General features: G+C 43.7%; 1 protein-coding gene across 1 annotated transcript; it reads left to right on the forward strand.

The window, feature by feature from the left end:
* Window positions 1-3,408: 3,408 nt before the first annotated feature.
* On the forward strand, window positions 3,409-16,556 carry FAM174A (family with sequence similarity 174 member A). Its single transcript, XM_038170791.2, has 3 exons — window positions 3,409-3,803; window positions 12,733-12,867; window positions 16,084-16,556. Exons 1-3 carry the CDS (start codon window positions 3,517-3,519, stop codon window positions 16,085-16,087), a joined length of 426 nt encoding a protein of 141 aa, XP_038026719.1. The 5' UTR covers window positions 3,409-3,516; the 3' UTR covers window positions 16,088-16,556.
* The last annotated feature ends 229 nt before the right edge of the window (window positions 16,557-16,785 follow it).

The following is a 16,785-nucleotide window of genomic DNA, read 5'->3' on the forward strand; positions in this document are numbered from 1 at the left end:
AGCCTCTTCCAACCTGGCCTTGAATAGTTCTAGGAATGGATAATCGACAACTTCAGTCACTGCAGGCTCCCCAGGTGAATCAGGAGGCTGACCAACTGTCTTGGTTTCAGTTAGGACAGAGTTAATTTTCTTCCTAGTAGCTGGTGGAATGCTGTGTTTTGGCTTAGGATGAGAAGAGTGCTGATAACACCCCGATGTTTTAATTGTTGCAGAGCAGTGCTTATACCAAGCCAAGGACATCTCAGCCTTTTGCTCTGTCCTGCCAACGGGCAGGCTGGGGGTGCAGTAAGAGCTGGGAGGGGACAGACCCAGGACAGGTGACCCGAACTAGCCAAAGGGGTATTCCATACCATCTGACATCATGCTAAACAATATATAGGGGTGGCTAGCCGGGGGAGGGGGCCAGACTGCTCGGGGTTAGGCTGGGCATCGGTCAGCGGGTGGTGAGCAATTGCATTGTGCATCACTTGTTTGTACATACTATTATTACTTACCTATTATCACCATTGTATTATTATTATTATGTACTATTATTATTATTATTATTATTATTATTATTATTATTATTATTATTATTTATTATCAATCATTATCATTATCATTATTATTGTTATTATTATTTTCCTGTCTTATTAAACTGTCTTTATCTCAACTCACGGGCTTCACTTTCCATTTCTCTCCCCCGTCCCAGAGAGGGAGGGGGGAGGGCGAGCGAACGGCTGCGTGGTGTTTAGCTGCCGGCTGGGTTAAACCACGACACCAACAAACCATACAAGAGCCTCAGACGCACCTCATAAAACTTGTGCTCCAGTCCCTTCACCAACTTCAAAACTTTCTCTGGACACAGTTCTCACAAGAAGAGGAAGAAATCAACATGGCTATGGACAGCAGCAATGTCTGCACTGTCAGTAATACATAGACTCTTTTGGTAGCATTTCTTTATTTTCTCTAAGAGGTAGAGTGAGAGAAAATGGAGTGGCTCCCAGCCCGCTTGAGATGTGATGCTGCAAGCTGTGGGGTGCCCACCTAGTCCTGTTGTTGGGTTGGCCTCTTGCAGGGCTGGGAAGAGTCCTGGGGGCTGCTGCTGGCCCTCCTTTTTGGGGTTCACTGGGACCCCCCGGGAAAGCACTCCCTGCCCTGGGCAGAGGGACCTGCTGCCACCTGCCCTGGCTCCTCAGGTGGCTCCTCCTCTTCTGGGGTGGCAGGCGCACTTGGGGGGTGCCTGGGACTCCCACCACGATGTATAGGAGCTCCACAGTGCTGGTGCCCACAGGGCTGATGGAGCGGTCTGGGCCATGGGCATGAGTTCCCTGTGGAGAGGTGGTGTAGCCATGGGTGGCCGTGGGGCTGTCTTCCTGGCCCCCTGCAGCATGGGCATCCTGGTGGTCATGCTGCTGATGGATCTCTGTGCTGCACAGCTCCACAGCGGCAGTGATGAGCTGCACCACAAATGGCAGTGTCTGTTTTTTCAGGCAAGGCTGCAGCACCTGCACCAAGCCCTCCTTGTTGATGCCTGTAGAGGCACAGGAAGCCGATCACAGTGCTCTGTCTGGCCTGCAGCCACCTCCCACCACTCGGCACCAGAGATCATCTCCAGCTCCTGCTGCAGCCATGCGAGCAGAGACTTGATGTTTTCTAGGTGCTCTCGAAAAAAGGCTGCACAGACCTTGTGTGGGAAGCTGAGCTCAGGAGCCCTGGGTACCAGCTCTGCAGCCGCCTGCCCATCCTCCTGGCCCTCAGCCAAGCACTCTGCGGACTCTGGGGCAGCACACTCCAAGTAATTGTCGGTTGACCTCACCAAGTACTTGATGGTCTTGATTGTCTCATTGCAGAGGGGACAACTTGGATTTTTCTTTGCCCACCGCAGTGCACAAGTGTAGCAAGGCTGGTGGAGACAGAGAGTCACGTAGGCAACATCACCCTGACTGTGCCCACAGTCTGGGCAAATCCAGTCCAATGGCATGTCCATGACCTCTGGGCTCGTTGTGGGCTGAGGAGAGCTGAGGTCAAGGAGCTGCTCCCCTGCCCCAAAGCGGCAGCTGCCAAAGGGTGTCCCAAACTGCACAAGGGAGAGAGGCCAGAGTCACTCGCTGTGCTGGGGTGAGCAGCAGCAATGCCCCAGCCCCTCAACAGAAACCCCTGGCCCTGCAGCTGCTCCGTCCCATGCCCCCCACCCCCTACCCCTGAGCGAGGCAGTGCCAGGGAAACACACGAATGGCTGCAGGGATGGGCACTGCGAGAGGCTGCCAGCAGCCCCACAGCACAGCTCCACCAAACCCTTGCTCAATGCTCCAAGACTCACACACACGCTCGGCTGGAGGCCAGGCTGGAGGCCAAGCTGACGTGGCCTCTGCTGGTGCCCCAAGATAAGCAGCAAGGGCTATGGGGGCCATCACCATGAGCCATCTGACCCACAGGGCCTGTAGCACTTTGCTCCAGCTGTTACAAAGACTGTTGGGTTGGCTTGGTGTTTTGATTTGTGTTTTTTCTTTATTTTTTTTCACCTTGATTTACCATGAAGTATGTTGAAAACTGGTTGAACAAGCATGCTAAGAGAGTGGGGATCACTGCAAAGGTTTATTTCCTCTTCTTCAATATGCAGATCAGATCTCTGAACTCCTTGCTGTAGTTTACTATTCACAAAAAAAAAAAAAAAAAAAAAAAAAGAGCCAAAGAAAACAACCCCCTAATTAAAGAATAATTACAGGATTATCCTACCGGATGACATTTACTGATGGAACTGCACTGTAGACACGCACATTACACAAGCAGCATAAATATCACAGTGGATTCACTCTGTACAAAAACTGAACATAATTTGGGGTCTCACCTCTCCAGTTCATGAATTTCCACTAGCTTGTTACGGTATTGATGGCTCATGGCCTTAGTGGAGTTGTTGGCACCAGTGGAGACACACTCGCTTCCTGATCCACCATTTACCTGAACAGAAAGAGGATCTGAGCTCTTCAGGCACTATTGCTTCCAAACTCTCCTTCTGCTTCTCCCTTTTTAAAAGCTTTGCACAAAAGCTTCTTATAGGAAAAGCCAAGGAGACGACAATTCTGATTCGTAATCACCAAACATTAAGGTGTGACCTTCATTACCAAACAGACGGGCACCCTCTGCTACTCCAATTTGGGAAAGCCAAACCAAGCGAGGCTGCACTGGGCGCCACCTGGGCAGAGGAGGTGCAAGAGGGTGTCTGGGTGAAGTCTTGCGTTTGCTTTCAGTCACTGCTCTCACCTGTTCCTGGCAGGCCATAAACTGCATTAATCCCCCCGCTCTCGTGAGGGGGACACCCCCGCGCCCGGCACCCCAGCCCCCGCCCGCCCCGTGCATGCAGGCACCGCCCCGCAGCCACGGCCCCCCCGGCGCCTCCATGGCAGCGGCAGCCGCCGGGCTCCGACCCCTTCCGCTTCCGTGGGCCGGGCGGCGGCGGGGCCCGGCCGCTGCTTGGGCCGCGGGGCCGGAGCAGGAGGAAGAAGGAGGAGGAGGAGGAAGGCGGGGGGCAGCAGCATGTGGCCGCCGCCGCCGCCCGCCTGGCTGCTGGCGGGGCTGGTGCTGGCAGCGCGCTGCGGGGAAGCGCTCGGCGGCGCTGCCGGGGCCTCCGCCACCTCCGCCTCCCCGCGGCCCACGGAGCCGGCGGCGGGCGGCGGCGCCACGCGGGGCGGCGGCGGCGGCGGGCGGCTGGCCGAGGTGTCGGCGCCGCCCGAGCAGGGGCAGCCCATGACCCAGCGCGCCCTGTCCGTGCTGGTGCTGGCCAGCGCCGCCCTCATCGTCTACTTCGTCATCCGGACCGTGCGGTGAGGGAGCGGGGCGACGCCGGGGGGGCGGCGGAGGTGGTTGGAGGATGAGTATGGGGAGGCCAGGGAAGCAGATGGAGTAAGAGCCTGGCGTTGCTTGAGCTGCAGGAGGAGCGTCTCAGCTGCTGTCGGTGTTGTCAGAAGGGGTGAGCCTGGTGTTGTGTGTCCAGTGTCTGCAGCCCCTTGTGTGAGGTCTGGAACCGTCCGTCCTGCTGTGTGCCCCTCTGCTGGGGTCCTGCAGGGAAAATCATCCTCATCTTGGTGGTCTCAAGCGTCTGTGAATGGGAGGAAGGGGCACTGAGCTCACTTATTTCACAGATTCTCTGAGGCAGATGAATATTCGTGCTCCAGGTTCCAGCAGTGCTTCATTACTCTGTGACTAGCAGGTTCCCTGTCCTTGGAGGCAACACAAAGTTAGATTCAAGGTGATGCATTGTGTATACGCAAAACAGTAATAAAAAAAAATAAAAAGAAAACAAAAATCTGGCACCTAACCAGATTAGCGCCTTGATATGAGAAGTGCTGAGTAAAGTTTTGCTTATTGAGAGCAAAGGAAAAATAATTCCTTCACACTGGCTTTACTAAGCAGAATTCTAACCTAAATGTGGCATATTTTACCATGACATAAGTAATCCCATTTTATGGCAAAAAAAAAGCTGGTTTAAATTCAAAGCTGGTACAGTATAAGAACTCGGTGTTGTTGAAGTGTAAGCCAACCTGGCTCTGCAGGTGCTAAAAGTGACTTCTGTAGGTACGTTGGTGATAAAAGGAAGATGAGGGAAACTGTGGGCCCTCCCTGGAAGGAAATGGGAGGTCTGCTTTCTGGGATATGAAAAAGGCTGAGGTACTCAGTGACATCTTGGCCACAGCCTTCACTGACAAAAGCTCCAGCCACGTGGCCCAGGCCCCAGAAGGCAAAGGCAAGGCCTAGGACAATGATGAAGATCAGGTTTGAGACCATCGAAGGAACCTGAAGGTGCACAAGACCATGGGATAGGTTACATCCACAGCTGTTGAGGAGACTGGCGGATGTAGTTGCTTTTCCCCTCTCCATCTAATTTGAGAAGTCGTGGCAGTCTAATGAAGTTCCCACTGACTGGAAAAGGGGAAATAATCATCATTTTAAAAAAGGGAAAATAGGAGGGCCCCAGGAACTAAGGCCAGTCGGTCTCGCCTCTGTGCCTGGCAGGATCACAGAACAGATCCTCCTGGAAACTGTGCTGAGGTGCATAGAAAATAAGGAGGTGATTGGTGACAGCTAACATGGCTTCACCAAGGGCAGCTCGTGTCTGACACATCTGGTGGCCTTCTGCAGTGGGGTCACAGCATTGGTGGACAGGGGAAGTGCAACTGACATCATCTGCGTGAACTTGTGCACAGCATTTGACACGGTCTCCCATGATATCCTTGTCTCTAATTTGGAGAGTAATGGGTCTGAGGGAAGGACCACTGGGTGAGTAAGGCACTGGCTGGATGGTCACACTCAAAGAGTAGTGGTCAACAGCTTAATGTTCATGTGGAGAGCAGTGACAAGTTGTTGTTCCTCAGAGGTCAGTACTGGGGTTGGTGCTGTTTATCTTCTTTGTCGGTGACACAGACAGAGAGATTGAGTGCACCCTCAGCAAGTTTGCTGATGACACCAGGCTGTGTGGTGCAGTTGACATGCTGGAGGGAAGGGATGCCATCCAGAGGGACCTGGACAGGCTGGAGAGGTGGGCCTGTGTGAGCTTCATGAGGTTCAACAAGGCCAAGTGCAAGGTTGGCCTTGCCAATTCTTCACTCAGTGGGTGGCAAGTACACCAGGACCAGGTTTCCCAGGGAACCCGTAGATGCACCGTCCCTGGAGGTGTTCAAGGCCAGGCTGGATGGGGCTTTGGGCAGCCTGGTGTTAGTGGAAGACGTCCCAGCCCATGGGAGGGGAGTTGAAACCAGGTGATCTTTAAGGTCCCTTCCAACCCAAACCATTCTATGATGTTAGGAAATTAGACCTCAAGTTCAAATTTGATTGTATTTTTGAGCAAGATTATTATTCAGTTGCTAGATGCACCTTGACTCAGCAAGTGAAATCTGTATTGGGTTGATGTGGTAAGGCTTTGTAGCAGGGGGCTGCAGGGGTGGCCTCTGTGAGCAGAGCCCAGCAGCTGCCCCATGTCAGAGCAGAGCCAGCTCCAGCTGCTCCAAAAGGGACCTGCTGCTGGCCAGAGCTGAGCCAGGGAGTGATGCTGGATGGGCCTCTGGGACAGCAGATTGAAGGAGGGAAAAAAATGCTGTGAAACAGCAGCTGGGAGAGGAGTGAAAAACAGCCTTGCAGACACGCAGATCAGCGCAGCAGGAGGGCAGGAGGTGCTCCAGGCTCCAGGGCAGAAGTTCCCCTGCTTGAGATCAGGACCCCTGTTGGAGCAGCTTGTGAAAGGCTGCATCCCCTGGGATGGACCCCACACCGGAGCAGGGGAACAGTATGGGCTTTTATCACAGATAAAAGCTCTGTGATCTGACCACAGCCCCCGTTCCTCACCCTGCTGAGGTGCTCAGGGGCAGGGAGAAGGTGGAAGAGTGGGAGTGAAGTTGAGTCTGGGAAGTCAGGGGGAGATGAGGGAAGAAGGTGTTCATAACTTTCAGGTCTCACTGCGCTACTCTGGTATGGATCGGCACTGAATTAATCTTCCCCAAGTTGAGTCTGTTTTGCCCGCAGCAGTATCTGGTGAGTGATCTCCCACGCCTTATCTCAGCCCAGGAATTTTTTTCATCTCATTTTCTCGCCCTGCGCTGGTGTGGGGGGCTGAGATAGCAGCGTGGCGTGCTCTGGGCAGCCAGCTGAGGTCAACTCACTGCACAGGGCTGTGAATACTTCCACTTTTTGTTGTTACCAAATCAGCCTGTTATCAGGCTGTTTCTTTAAGCAGATGTAATTCTCTTTCAATCTTGTATAGATTTACTTACACACTTCACAACTTCATTAGCAGCTGATTTTAATTCTTTGTTTTAAGAACCATGTCCACTGGAGTTTCAGTGGAGCTTTTTACAACATCTAGAAAATAAATATGCAGTTGACTTTTTTTTGTTTGTTTTGCTTTGTTTTGGGAAACATTGTTAAACAAACCTCTTCCGGAATGAACACAAAGTTGGCCAGCACTGGGGTAATGTGAAGTGAAAGTCTTGCTTAAATTAGCACAGCATACATACCCACTCTCAGAACAAAACACCAATTTCTCTGTACTTGTCTTGTTAGGATTAGGGACAACTAAATAAGTAGTTACCACTTTAGAGGATTAGATCTTAAAAGCCTTTTTTTTTTTTCTTTTTTTTTCTTTTTCAGTACACTCTTGTGTTTAGTTTAAGTGCATGCCTAGTTGATTTTGTTTTTAATGCACAAAAACAATCACCCGCTTGCACCAGTCCATTTTGGGATTGATAAGCTCCTGACAGCTGCACTTTTAAGGTGCTCCTGGTTAGAAGTGCTTGTCTGAAACATTCAATCTATGCCTGTAGTAAGCAGTTCAGATTAACTTGGAGATTGACTTGTAGCAGCAACCTTAAATCCAAGTGAGATAAACGCTTGTTTGCTAGTGTTGGTCTGAGAGAAAATGGCTGCACGTTCTATTTGTGCTCTCAACAATTTTGAGGTTTTACAGCCATTTTTATTGTTCTGCTAGTGGAGTAGTTTTGTTACACTCAAACAATTATTTGTCAGAAATTTAGATATTATAAAAGATAGCTCAGGTATAGAAACTGAAGGAAGATTCTTTACAAAACAATTCAGTCTGTAGCCACTACACATTCTTTACCACATCAGAAACTTGCAGCCTTTCTTAATGGAGGTCGATAATTAATAAATTTTGTACATTCTGATAAAGATATGACTTTTCTATTTTCAGAGCCATTTGACTTTGTTTCAAGGTGGTTCCCTGAAAATCCATTCTCAAGAAAAACTTGAGAGCTGTTACAACTTTGCTGTTGTGGCTATAACTATTTTTTTTTCCGAGTATGGTTGTGTAAACTATAGGAAGCTCCCGTGGACCTTCTTGCTGACATTGCTGATGATGCAGTTTCTCTGTCAGGAAAACAATGTATCTTGATTTTATTTCTAGTTTTATATGTGGGACTTGTTTCACTCGCCTTGTTATAAAGGTTGAGCTGCCTGCACCTTCCTTTTATAACAGAAGATTTTCAAGGAACGATGTGTGTAGCAGCAAGATCATACAGCAGCACATCCATCAAAGCTGGGAGTAAGAAAGCTTGGACAGTATGATGCCTTGTTTAGTCTACCAGCTTTAGTTTTATTGCCTTTTTTGCCTCTTAGATTTGATACTTTACAAAAAATGCTCTCTGTTTGCACTTCATGATGCACAGAAATGCCAGTGTTGCAATTCATGCATCCTTTGTTTTCCCTCCTTCCTCTTGTCTGTACAGCTCTGTTGTTTTTACATGAAGCCTATTGCAGTCAAAGGTTGTCTTTGGTGTTTATGTAGGAAGAATTACACGCCATTAGTTCTCTAGTCTTTCTGAGATGATGAGAAAGCAAGTGTAGCAGATGAGATGAAATGGCTATTTTTTCTTTTAGACAGCTGTTAGTGTGCTACACAATGTGGCATGTTAAGACAGAACATGGTTCAGCATGAATTGTGTTCCATAATTTCAACTTAAAGTACTTTTCCAGGAAGTTATTTGTAAGCCTTTGGATTTGGATTGTTGAATTTCTTTTATGGATATAAACATGTAGCTCATGCATGCCCTTCACAGGGGAGGAAAAAAAAAAAAAAGAGAAAAAGAAAAAGGAGGGCTCAGTTAGGGTGAAATAAAGTGATAACTTTATTTTTATTGAGAATATGTTTTGTAACTGACCCAGGTCATGGCTCAGGAAGAATCCATGTAGTTTGAAATATATTCATTAATGGAGAATGTGAATGGGCTGTATCTTGTTGTTTTCTCATACCAGGCACTACACTTTAGGGTGTGACTTTCCCAACACTGGGTCAGCTCTGGGACAGCTAAAATTTAGTTCTGTCACAAAGACCATTACCAAACTCCTCAATGACATATATATACATATATATATATATTTTTTTTTTTTCCTGAGCTGTGTTTACTTCAACTTATCCACGTATTTGAAAGTAGTCAGTCTTTGGAACTGATGATCAAAAAATGATGATTTTCACTTTTAAGGCGATATATGCTGCTGGCCTGTAAGTAACAGTTGAAGCTTGAGGTGATTCGAGAGCTACAATTCCCTTGTCATGTACTTTGCAGAATCCTCTAAAATATTGTGAAGCTGAGTAGTAGGGAACAGGGGAGATTGGTTTATTGAGAGCTTACTATCAGTAAAAAGCTACTAGTAGAAAGGCACTTTACATAGAAAGGTTAATTAGCAATTCATACTCTATTGAAATGATCTTGTTTTCAGTCTTTGTGGTTTGTAGCAAGGGTAGTTGTACTGCACAAATTAGGGTAGTATAAAAAAAAAATCTCACCCTCTCACCCTCCTATGTCCTTTGTCTTTTTTCATGTTTCTTAGATGTGCTTTGAACTTGAACTGTTTTGCTTCTACTCTCATATTTGTATATTTTCTGCCTTTTTTTTTTGGCCACCAGTATTTCTTATTTATCTCCCCTTTTAACAATCTGTTATTTATATGATCTCTGATGTTATTGTCATACTATTTGCTCGTATTTTATTGCAGATTCCTCTATTGCTGTCAGCTGTCTTTGAAAAAGGATTGGAACTGAACACAGAAAAATATGAGTCTTTTTATGAACTTTTAATGCCATTTTTTGTAACTTCATCTTCTTAGACCACAAGTTGTAACTACAGAGATAAAAATAGTCTGCATTAAGTTGCTGAGAGCAGTAGAGAATGCTACAGACTTTAACAAAATTGGGCTTTTGTCCTACGGTTTCTTCCTAACAGTCACATGGTAGCCAGACCTAAGTTAGTTTTTCTAGATGGTGCTTTAGCGTCCCAGTAATCATACAGGTATGTCATATAAGCATTTCCAGTATCGTTTTAGCTTTAGTTTGGTAACTAATCTGTATACAGATAAAGTTTTTATGTCACTAGTAATTCTTTTGTCAGTTTCTCAACAGCATTCACTTGAATCTATATATATATTTTTATTTTTATTTTTCGTTTAAATACATTACTCTCTATTATCACCACACTCCCTGACAGAGTCCCTCCCCAGCTTTCCAGCAGGCCTCGTTTAGGTATCAGGCAGTTATAAGGTCTCCGTGGAGTCTTGTCTTCTATAGGCTGAACAAGCCCAGCTCCCTCAGCTTGTGTTTGTAGAAGAGGTGCTCCAGACCCTTGATCATTTTTGTGGCCCTCCTCTGGACTAACTCCAAAACGTCCATCTCCTTGTGCTGGGGGCTCCAGAGCTGAACACAGTGCTCCAGGTGGGGTCTCAAGAGAGCAGAGTGGAGGGGGACAATCACCTTTGCAGCCCTGCTGGCCTTGTTTCCTTTGATGCAGCCCAAGATACGGTTGGCTTTCTGGGCTGCAGGTGCACATTGACAGCTCATGTTGGCCTTCTTGTCAGCCAACGCCCCCAGGTCCTTCTCCTCAGGGCTGCTCTGCACCCATTCTCCACCCAGCCTGTATTTGTGCTTGGGATTACCCTGGCCCAGATGCAGGACCTTGCACTTGGCCTTGTTGAACCCCATGAGTTTGGCACAGGCCCACCTCTCCAAGGTCACTCTGGATGGCAGAGGGTTTCTACTGTTCACATGTCCACAAGTGCTTGTCCGAGTGTCAGTTGCATAGCAAAAATGAAAGACACAATGTGTATGAAGCAACCATATTTTTCATCATAAGGCTTCTAATTTTCTTCTGCTTGGTACTTTATAGTATACCACTTCTTTCTATGTTGAGGTCTGTTGAAATTAAATGAATTTTATCTTGAGCGGAAAGGTGATATTTGTGTGTCTTTGTGATTAGCCTTAGATTTAAGCAATAAGTTGTACTGAATCACATATGGCAAACAGTTGATTCTATTTCAAATCAGGTGGAGGAAATTATCTTGATAATTTATTTATTTTTTTATATAATATCATATGTTTGCATGCTTCAAAAAAGGTATATATTTTATACCTTTCTCATCTGAACATGTTAGTATTTGTTTCTCAACTACAAAAGGAGGTCTAATTCACTGGGATATAATGTAGACCAAGAATGGATGCTGCTTAATGTGAAAAGGAGGGTTCTTTTCTGTAACATCTAAAAAATAAGTAAGCAAAAATAAAAAGAATAAAAAAGCATACCAGAGTTCAGGACAAACTCTGAAGTCATAACTCTCAATATCATATTCATCTCTCTAACAAGATGACTGAAGTGGTGCCTCAGAGGTGACTATATGTTGTATAGCAATAGTATAGTGGATATAATATTATTTAAGCATAACTTACTATACTCTTTTTGATGATTACCTTTGAAACATCTCGTATTTAAATTCCTGAAAGCCATGAATGCCTTTCCTAGGCACCTAATGTAGATTTGTAAATTCTATTTTAGGTGTTGCTTAGGGGAAATGTGTCTCTGTGGTTTTAACTAAATGTCTAGAAAGTATTTGTTTTTAAGACAACTTTGCTCAGTCATACTGCTCTCACATAACTGCTGTTTGTGAGTATGAATTAGCTGAAAGTGGCTCTGCCAGCATTTTGTAACAGACACCTTTGTATATTGTTTGCTGAGAAGCTAGTTATCTTGAGTTCCTGATCCTCAAAGAGTTGTGCAAGGTATATTCAATGCCTATAGTTGTGCAAAGCCAAAAGCATGCTTGAGGCTTACACGGGAAGGCCCACACAGTGAACATAAGAAAGAAAAATTCAGACAGTGTTTGTAAGTACTGTCTTAATCTTGAAATATGAATCACATTGTGAATCAATTTTGTGAAATACAGATGACATTGATTCTACGGGTTCTCTCTTACTTCAAAATGTTAAAAAAATCAAAATAAAATAAAATAAAAATCCTACAACTGAGGATGCAAGGTTTGGTATTGAAGAGGAAATAGCTGAGGTGTTAGTTTTTAAAATTAGGAAATTGACCTCTCCATTTCCTGATTGCAGTAGCAATGACCTTGATGAATAGTGAGTGTCTGCTGAGTATTTTTAGGTTTTCCCTCACCATGAGTTGGTTTGAAAAAGTTAATTCTCTTCTACACATAAGTTTTCATTTATGTCAAGAATTTAGACCTTTGACCTTAAGTGTGAAATAGAATAAACAAATTCACTTACAATATAAGAGGTAGTGAATTTTTTTATATGCAATGTTATTAGTGCAAGATGTTTATTACTCATTACTATGAAAAAGAGATCTTTGTTTTTTTCAAACTCTGTTCTGCATGTTTTACTGCTAGTTATTGTATGGGTGATTGACTCAATTATGAACAGTGAAGCTTCTTAATGTTATTTGTAAAGTCTTCACTAGGCATCAGGTTTAAAATGATGGAACCCACGGCTTGTGCTGAATCTCTCCTACAGTTTTGCTGAGTTTATCTCTGATTTGATCTGCTGTTTTATAAAGCAAGTACCAAATTCATAGCAAGGTGATTTTTTTTAATTGTAGGATCTGCTAGAAGTGTGCTTGCATATGTTCTTATATGGCTCTTGCATATAGTTACTAACCACTGTTTTGTATTCACTTTTTTGTATTAGCTGTTAAGTGCCTTTTTGTATTCTCTGCAGTAATTCTATACTAAACTAAAGGTGACAAATTTTTATTGGCTTCAGTCATTTCTTGTAAATTCTTCACACTTGGAATTGTGTACAGTCTGAATTTCACTGAGCTAAGGGTGTTACAGTGTAAATATGATAATTTCTTAAAACTTATGATCAGTATCAATATAGCTGTGTTTTAAGGGATGGTCTTCTTGCATTGTTGGAATTGAAAGTAGTGATAAATTTGTAGAACTTACATACGGTACAATACATTTCAGGCTCCGAAGACGTAACAGAAAAACCCGAAGATACGGAGTTTTGGATACAAACATAGAAAACATGGAGCTGACTCCCTTAGAGCAAGATGATGATGATGATGATACAACACTATTTGATGCCAATCATCCTCGAAGGTTTGTATAAAGGAGCTGTATGTCTATGCAGAGAAGGTATGGATGATAAGTATCTTGACTGAAACAGCTCACTACTTTGTTTCATATGTAGTTGGAGAAAGGGTATCAAGATCATTTAAATTTTAAATGGGCAAGAATTAAGTGGTCAAGAAGATAAACTTAGTACTTCTGCTACTCTTGATCTACTCCAGAACACCATTTGTCTTCAGCATATGAGTTCCAGAAAAATGGAGAGGAAGGTAGGATATTTTGGTTAAAAATAGTGTCATTACTAAAGCTAACCAAGTTTATCTGCTTTACATACTTCAGTTATTCCATTCTTGGGTATTTCACTTCAATTCCTTATGGGATGAAATAGAACCAACAACAGTAAGGACTGCAATATGTTTTACACTAAGGTGCTTTATGACTGTAGACAGCAGGCGCCAGATTGCACTTGCTGTTAACTTTGGTATCTAAGAAAAAAACAAAACATTATGGCGTGGTGTTGTAGTTAAGGAAAAAGCTGTCCCAAATACTCAACTTCTGTTCAGCTATTCTCAGTACTGCTGCAAATCAGTTTGCTTTAGATATACCAAGTAATTTGGAAGTGTTTGAAAGTAACTTACTGATCAGACCATTTTAAAAATAGTTGTCGAAATGACATAGGGTACAAACAATTTGAATAGATTAGCAGTATTTCGTTTATCTCGTGACATAGCTGTTGTAAGATAAGTCAAGTGTTTATTAGTGTTAACATTAACAATTAGCTCCTCACATACTGTGGCATCTTGTTGATGGAAGAACCTCCAGTGCATACATAGTATTTGATTTAAAAGCATCAGTTTCAGATGAAAACTAAAAATACACAATGTTTTGATCCAAGTCCAAAAGCTCAGAAAAAGTGGGAAAAGTGGAATATTTGAACAAGGTTAGAACATGTCATAGCCTGGGGTGATAGATATCACTATATAAATATATAGTGATATAATTTGTAGCATAGGGATACTTTCCTTCCTTCCTTCCTTCCTTCCTTCCGGCCTCCAAAATGGCATAAAATGTAATGGTGTTGGCTTACAGAAGAGGTGATAATGTCACTCTTGAGCCAAACTGCAAGAAAAAGAATTTAATTGGAGCAAATGAGTGATCTAACCAAACAGCAGATGTTTCTGTTAATGTGCTGAGGAAATAAACAGAATAAAAGTAATAACCACAGAAGTGAATAACAATAGATAATAGAGGAAGATAATGTTACTGTTGTTTCAGAATAGCTCAGAAAGTAAGCGCTTAAGTGATCAAAGCCATTACAATAATCAAATACTTTAAGTTATATATAGTCGATAAAGCAAATTTACTCTGCGTACGTATACTGAGAGCTAGCTGTGTAGGGAGAAGCTCTAAAAATTTCTTCTGACAGAAGTTACTGTTATCTTGAAATAATGTTTGTGCAAAGGAGAAAAACAGTGCTGGACAATCTGAATGTGCTCAACAAAGCTCAGTATAGATGAGGTTAATAAAATGCTGCCCAAACTTTGCAAAGGGACAGCATTGCTGGAAAGAAAGCTTGAAAGCTGGTATCGAGGACCTTATTTACATATGTATATAACATATATCAATAATTAGGAATACACTTTTTCAGTTAGTTTATTTTACCTTCTTTCAACTAAATCTTTTGTATCTGCATGACAGATTGTGGTGGCTTTAAGCTGATGGGCAGCTATGCTCTACCATGCTGCTTTCACTCCTCTAAAGAATGGAGGGAGAAGATAAGAAAAAAAGGCTCATGAGAACAAGACAATTGACCGATTAACATTATGAGCAAAACAGATTCAGCATTTGGAGATTAATGTACTTTATTGTTTATTACTAACAGACTAGAGCAGTGAGAACTGAAAGCAAACAAAAAACCACTTACCCCCCAAAAGGAAAAACACCTTTCCAGTGTGGGGTCCCTCCCACAGGATGCCCCTTCCCAAACTGAGCCTGCAGGGGCTGCCCACAGGCAGCAGCTCTTCAAGACCTGCTCCCACACAGCTCCATACCACGGGGTCCGTCCATCCATTCCCCAGGAGCAAACTGCTCCAGCACGGGTCCCCCACGGGTGGGCGGCAGCTCCCCCCAGACCCCCTGCTCCTGTGTGGGCTCTCCATGGGCCGCAGCCCCCTCCAGGCCACATCCACCTGCTCCGCCGGGGGCTCCTCCACCCATGGGGGGGCTGCAGCGTGGAGATCTGCTCCATGGGGGACCCATGGGCTGCAGGGGGACAGCCTGCTCCACCAGGGGCCTCTCCCTGCACAGCCTGCAGGGGAACTGCTGCTGCCTGCCTGCAGCACCTCCTGCCCTCCTGCGGTACTCAGGAGGTGCTGCACTGTGGTGCTGCGGGGCTGGTTCAGCAGCATATGCACAAAAGCTGATTCAGCTGTTGTGCAGCAGATTATTTTCCCTTTCTGAAGTCTGCTCTTACAAAGGCCCAACCAGCATGACTTACTGGCTCAGCTGTGGCCAGCAGCAGGTCCCTTTTGGAGCCACCTGGTGTTGGCTCTGATGTAACATGGGGCAGCTGCTGGGCTTTGCTCAAAGAGGCCACCCATGCAACCCTCTGCTAGCAAAACCCTTTCCACGTAAACCCAGTGCGATCACACTGATAGTTTACAGTCTTCATTAAATCACTTCATGCATGCTCTACTTGCTGCACTGCAAGTCACAAGGTAAACAATAATTCTATTTATGATAGCATTCCAATTATGGAATGCTACTTAGAGTTACCAAAATTTGAATAGGAACTCAAGAGCCTTGTAAGTTCACTGTGTCTTAAGAGGTATTTAATCTTATAAACTGCCTACATACATATACAGATCTCCATATATTATTATTTTTAATATATAATTAAATATGAAGCATGTAGTTCACTTCATGTGACAACATATCTATTCACTATTTAACCTGTCTACTTCAAAAATACGTCTAATGTGTGGAAGAGGGCAAATGTGTCTTTGAAATGCACTGTTTTTCTATTTCTATTAATATTTCTATATTAAAAAATTTCTATTTTTCTATTTCAGTGAATGGTGTTTTATGGCACTTCACAATAATGTGGTAACTAAGTGTTTTTATGGACAAGTTTAGTAACGTAATATTGTTCTTTGTTGTCTTAAAATATGGTCTTTAAAAATATGGACTAAAGTTACCCTTGAAACAAGATATTCCACATTAATGCGTTGATTTCTTCTGTTGTAGATAAGTACGTGCCTTTCAATGAAAGAACTTAATCTTAGAACCTGAGACTGCTTCAAGGGAGGAGTAAGAAGCAAGAGGATATGCAAGTTGGGGAGGGGCTAATTAAAACTGTGTATATTATAGCATCCTTAATTTGTTGCAATAAATACTGTACCAATTTGTTGTACCTTTTTGTATATAGAGAAATGTAAATGTAAAGTCTATGAGATAGGATGCACTAAAATGAAAACCTATTTGGAAGGGAGATTACTTTTAAAACAGGGTATTTTTTGTTTGCTGTAAATCTTGTATGCCCTAAGTGTGATATACACTTTTTCTACAGTAATCTGGAATGTTAACAGTTTTTTTTTTTTTTCTTTTTTTCTGATACTAAACTATCAGTAAACTTATCCTCTGTGGACTTCTCAGAATTGTTAGAACTTAATTTTATTTTAGATGTTTTGCCCTTTGGAAATAAAAACTCCAACTACTGATTTTTGTGTTGAGATTTTTTTTTAACTAATTAACATGTTGTATGTAAGTTTTAGTGAACAAATGAAGACTGTTCACAATGTTCCTAACATTAGGTGTGATACTTCAATACCTTGTAGGTATTAAGGATATTACTAATAGAGTCTTGTTGAACCAGAAATGTAGAACCTTTTTGCTGATAAAACTACTGATTTTGGCTTAATTTACTTGTGAGGGCCATCTTTAACTGGT

Source organism: Anas platyrhynchos, chromosome Z (genome assembly GCF_047663525.1).
Source record: "Anas platyrhynchos isolate ZD024472 breed Pekin duck chromosome Z, IASCAAS_PekinDuck_T2T, whole genome shotgun sequence".
NCBI classification, from domain to species: Eukaryota; Metazoa; Chordata; class Aves; order Anseriformes; family Anatidae; genus Anas; species Anas platyrhynchos.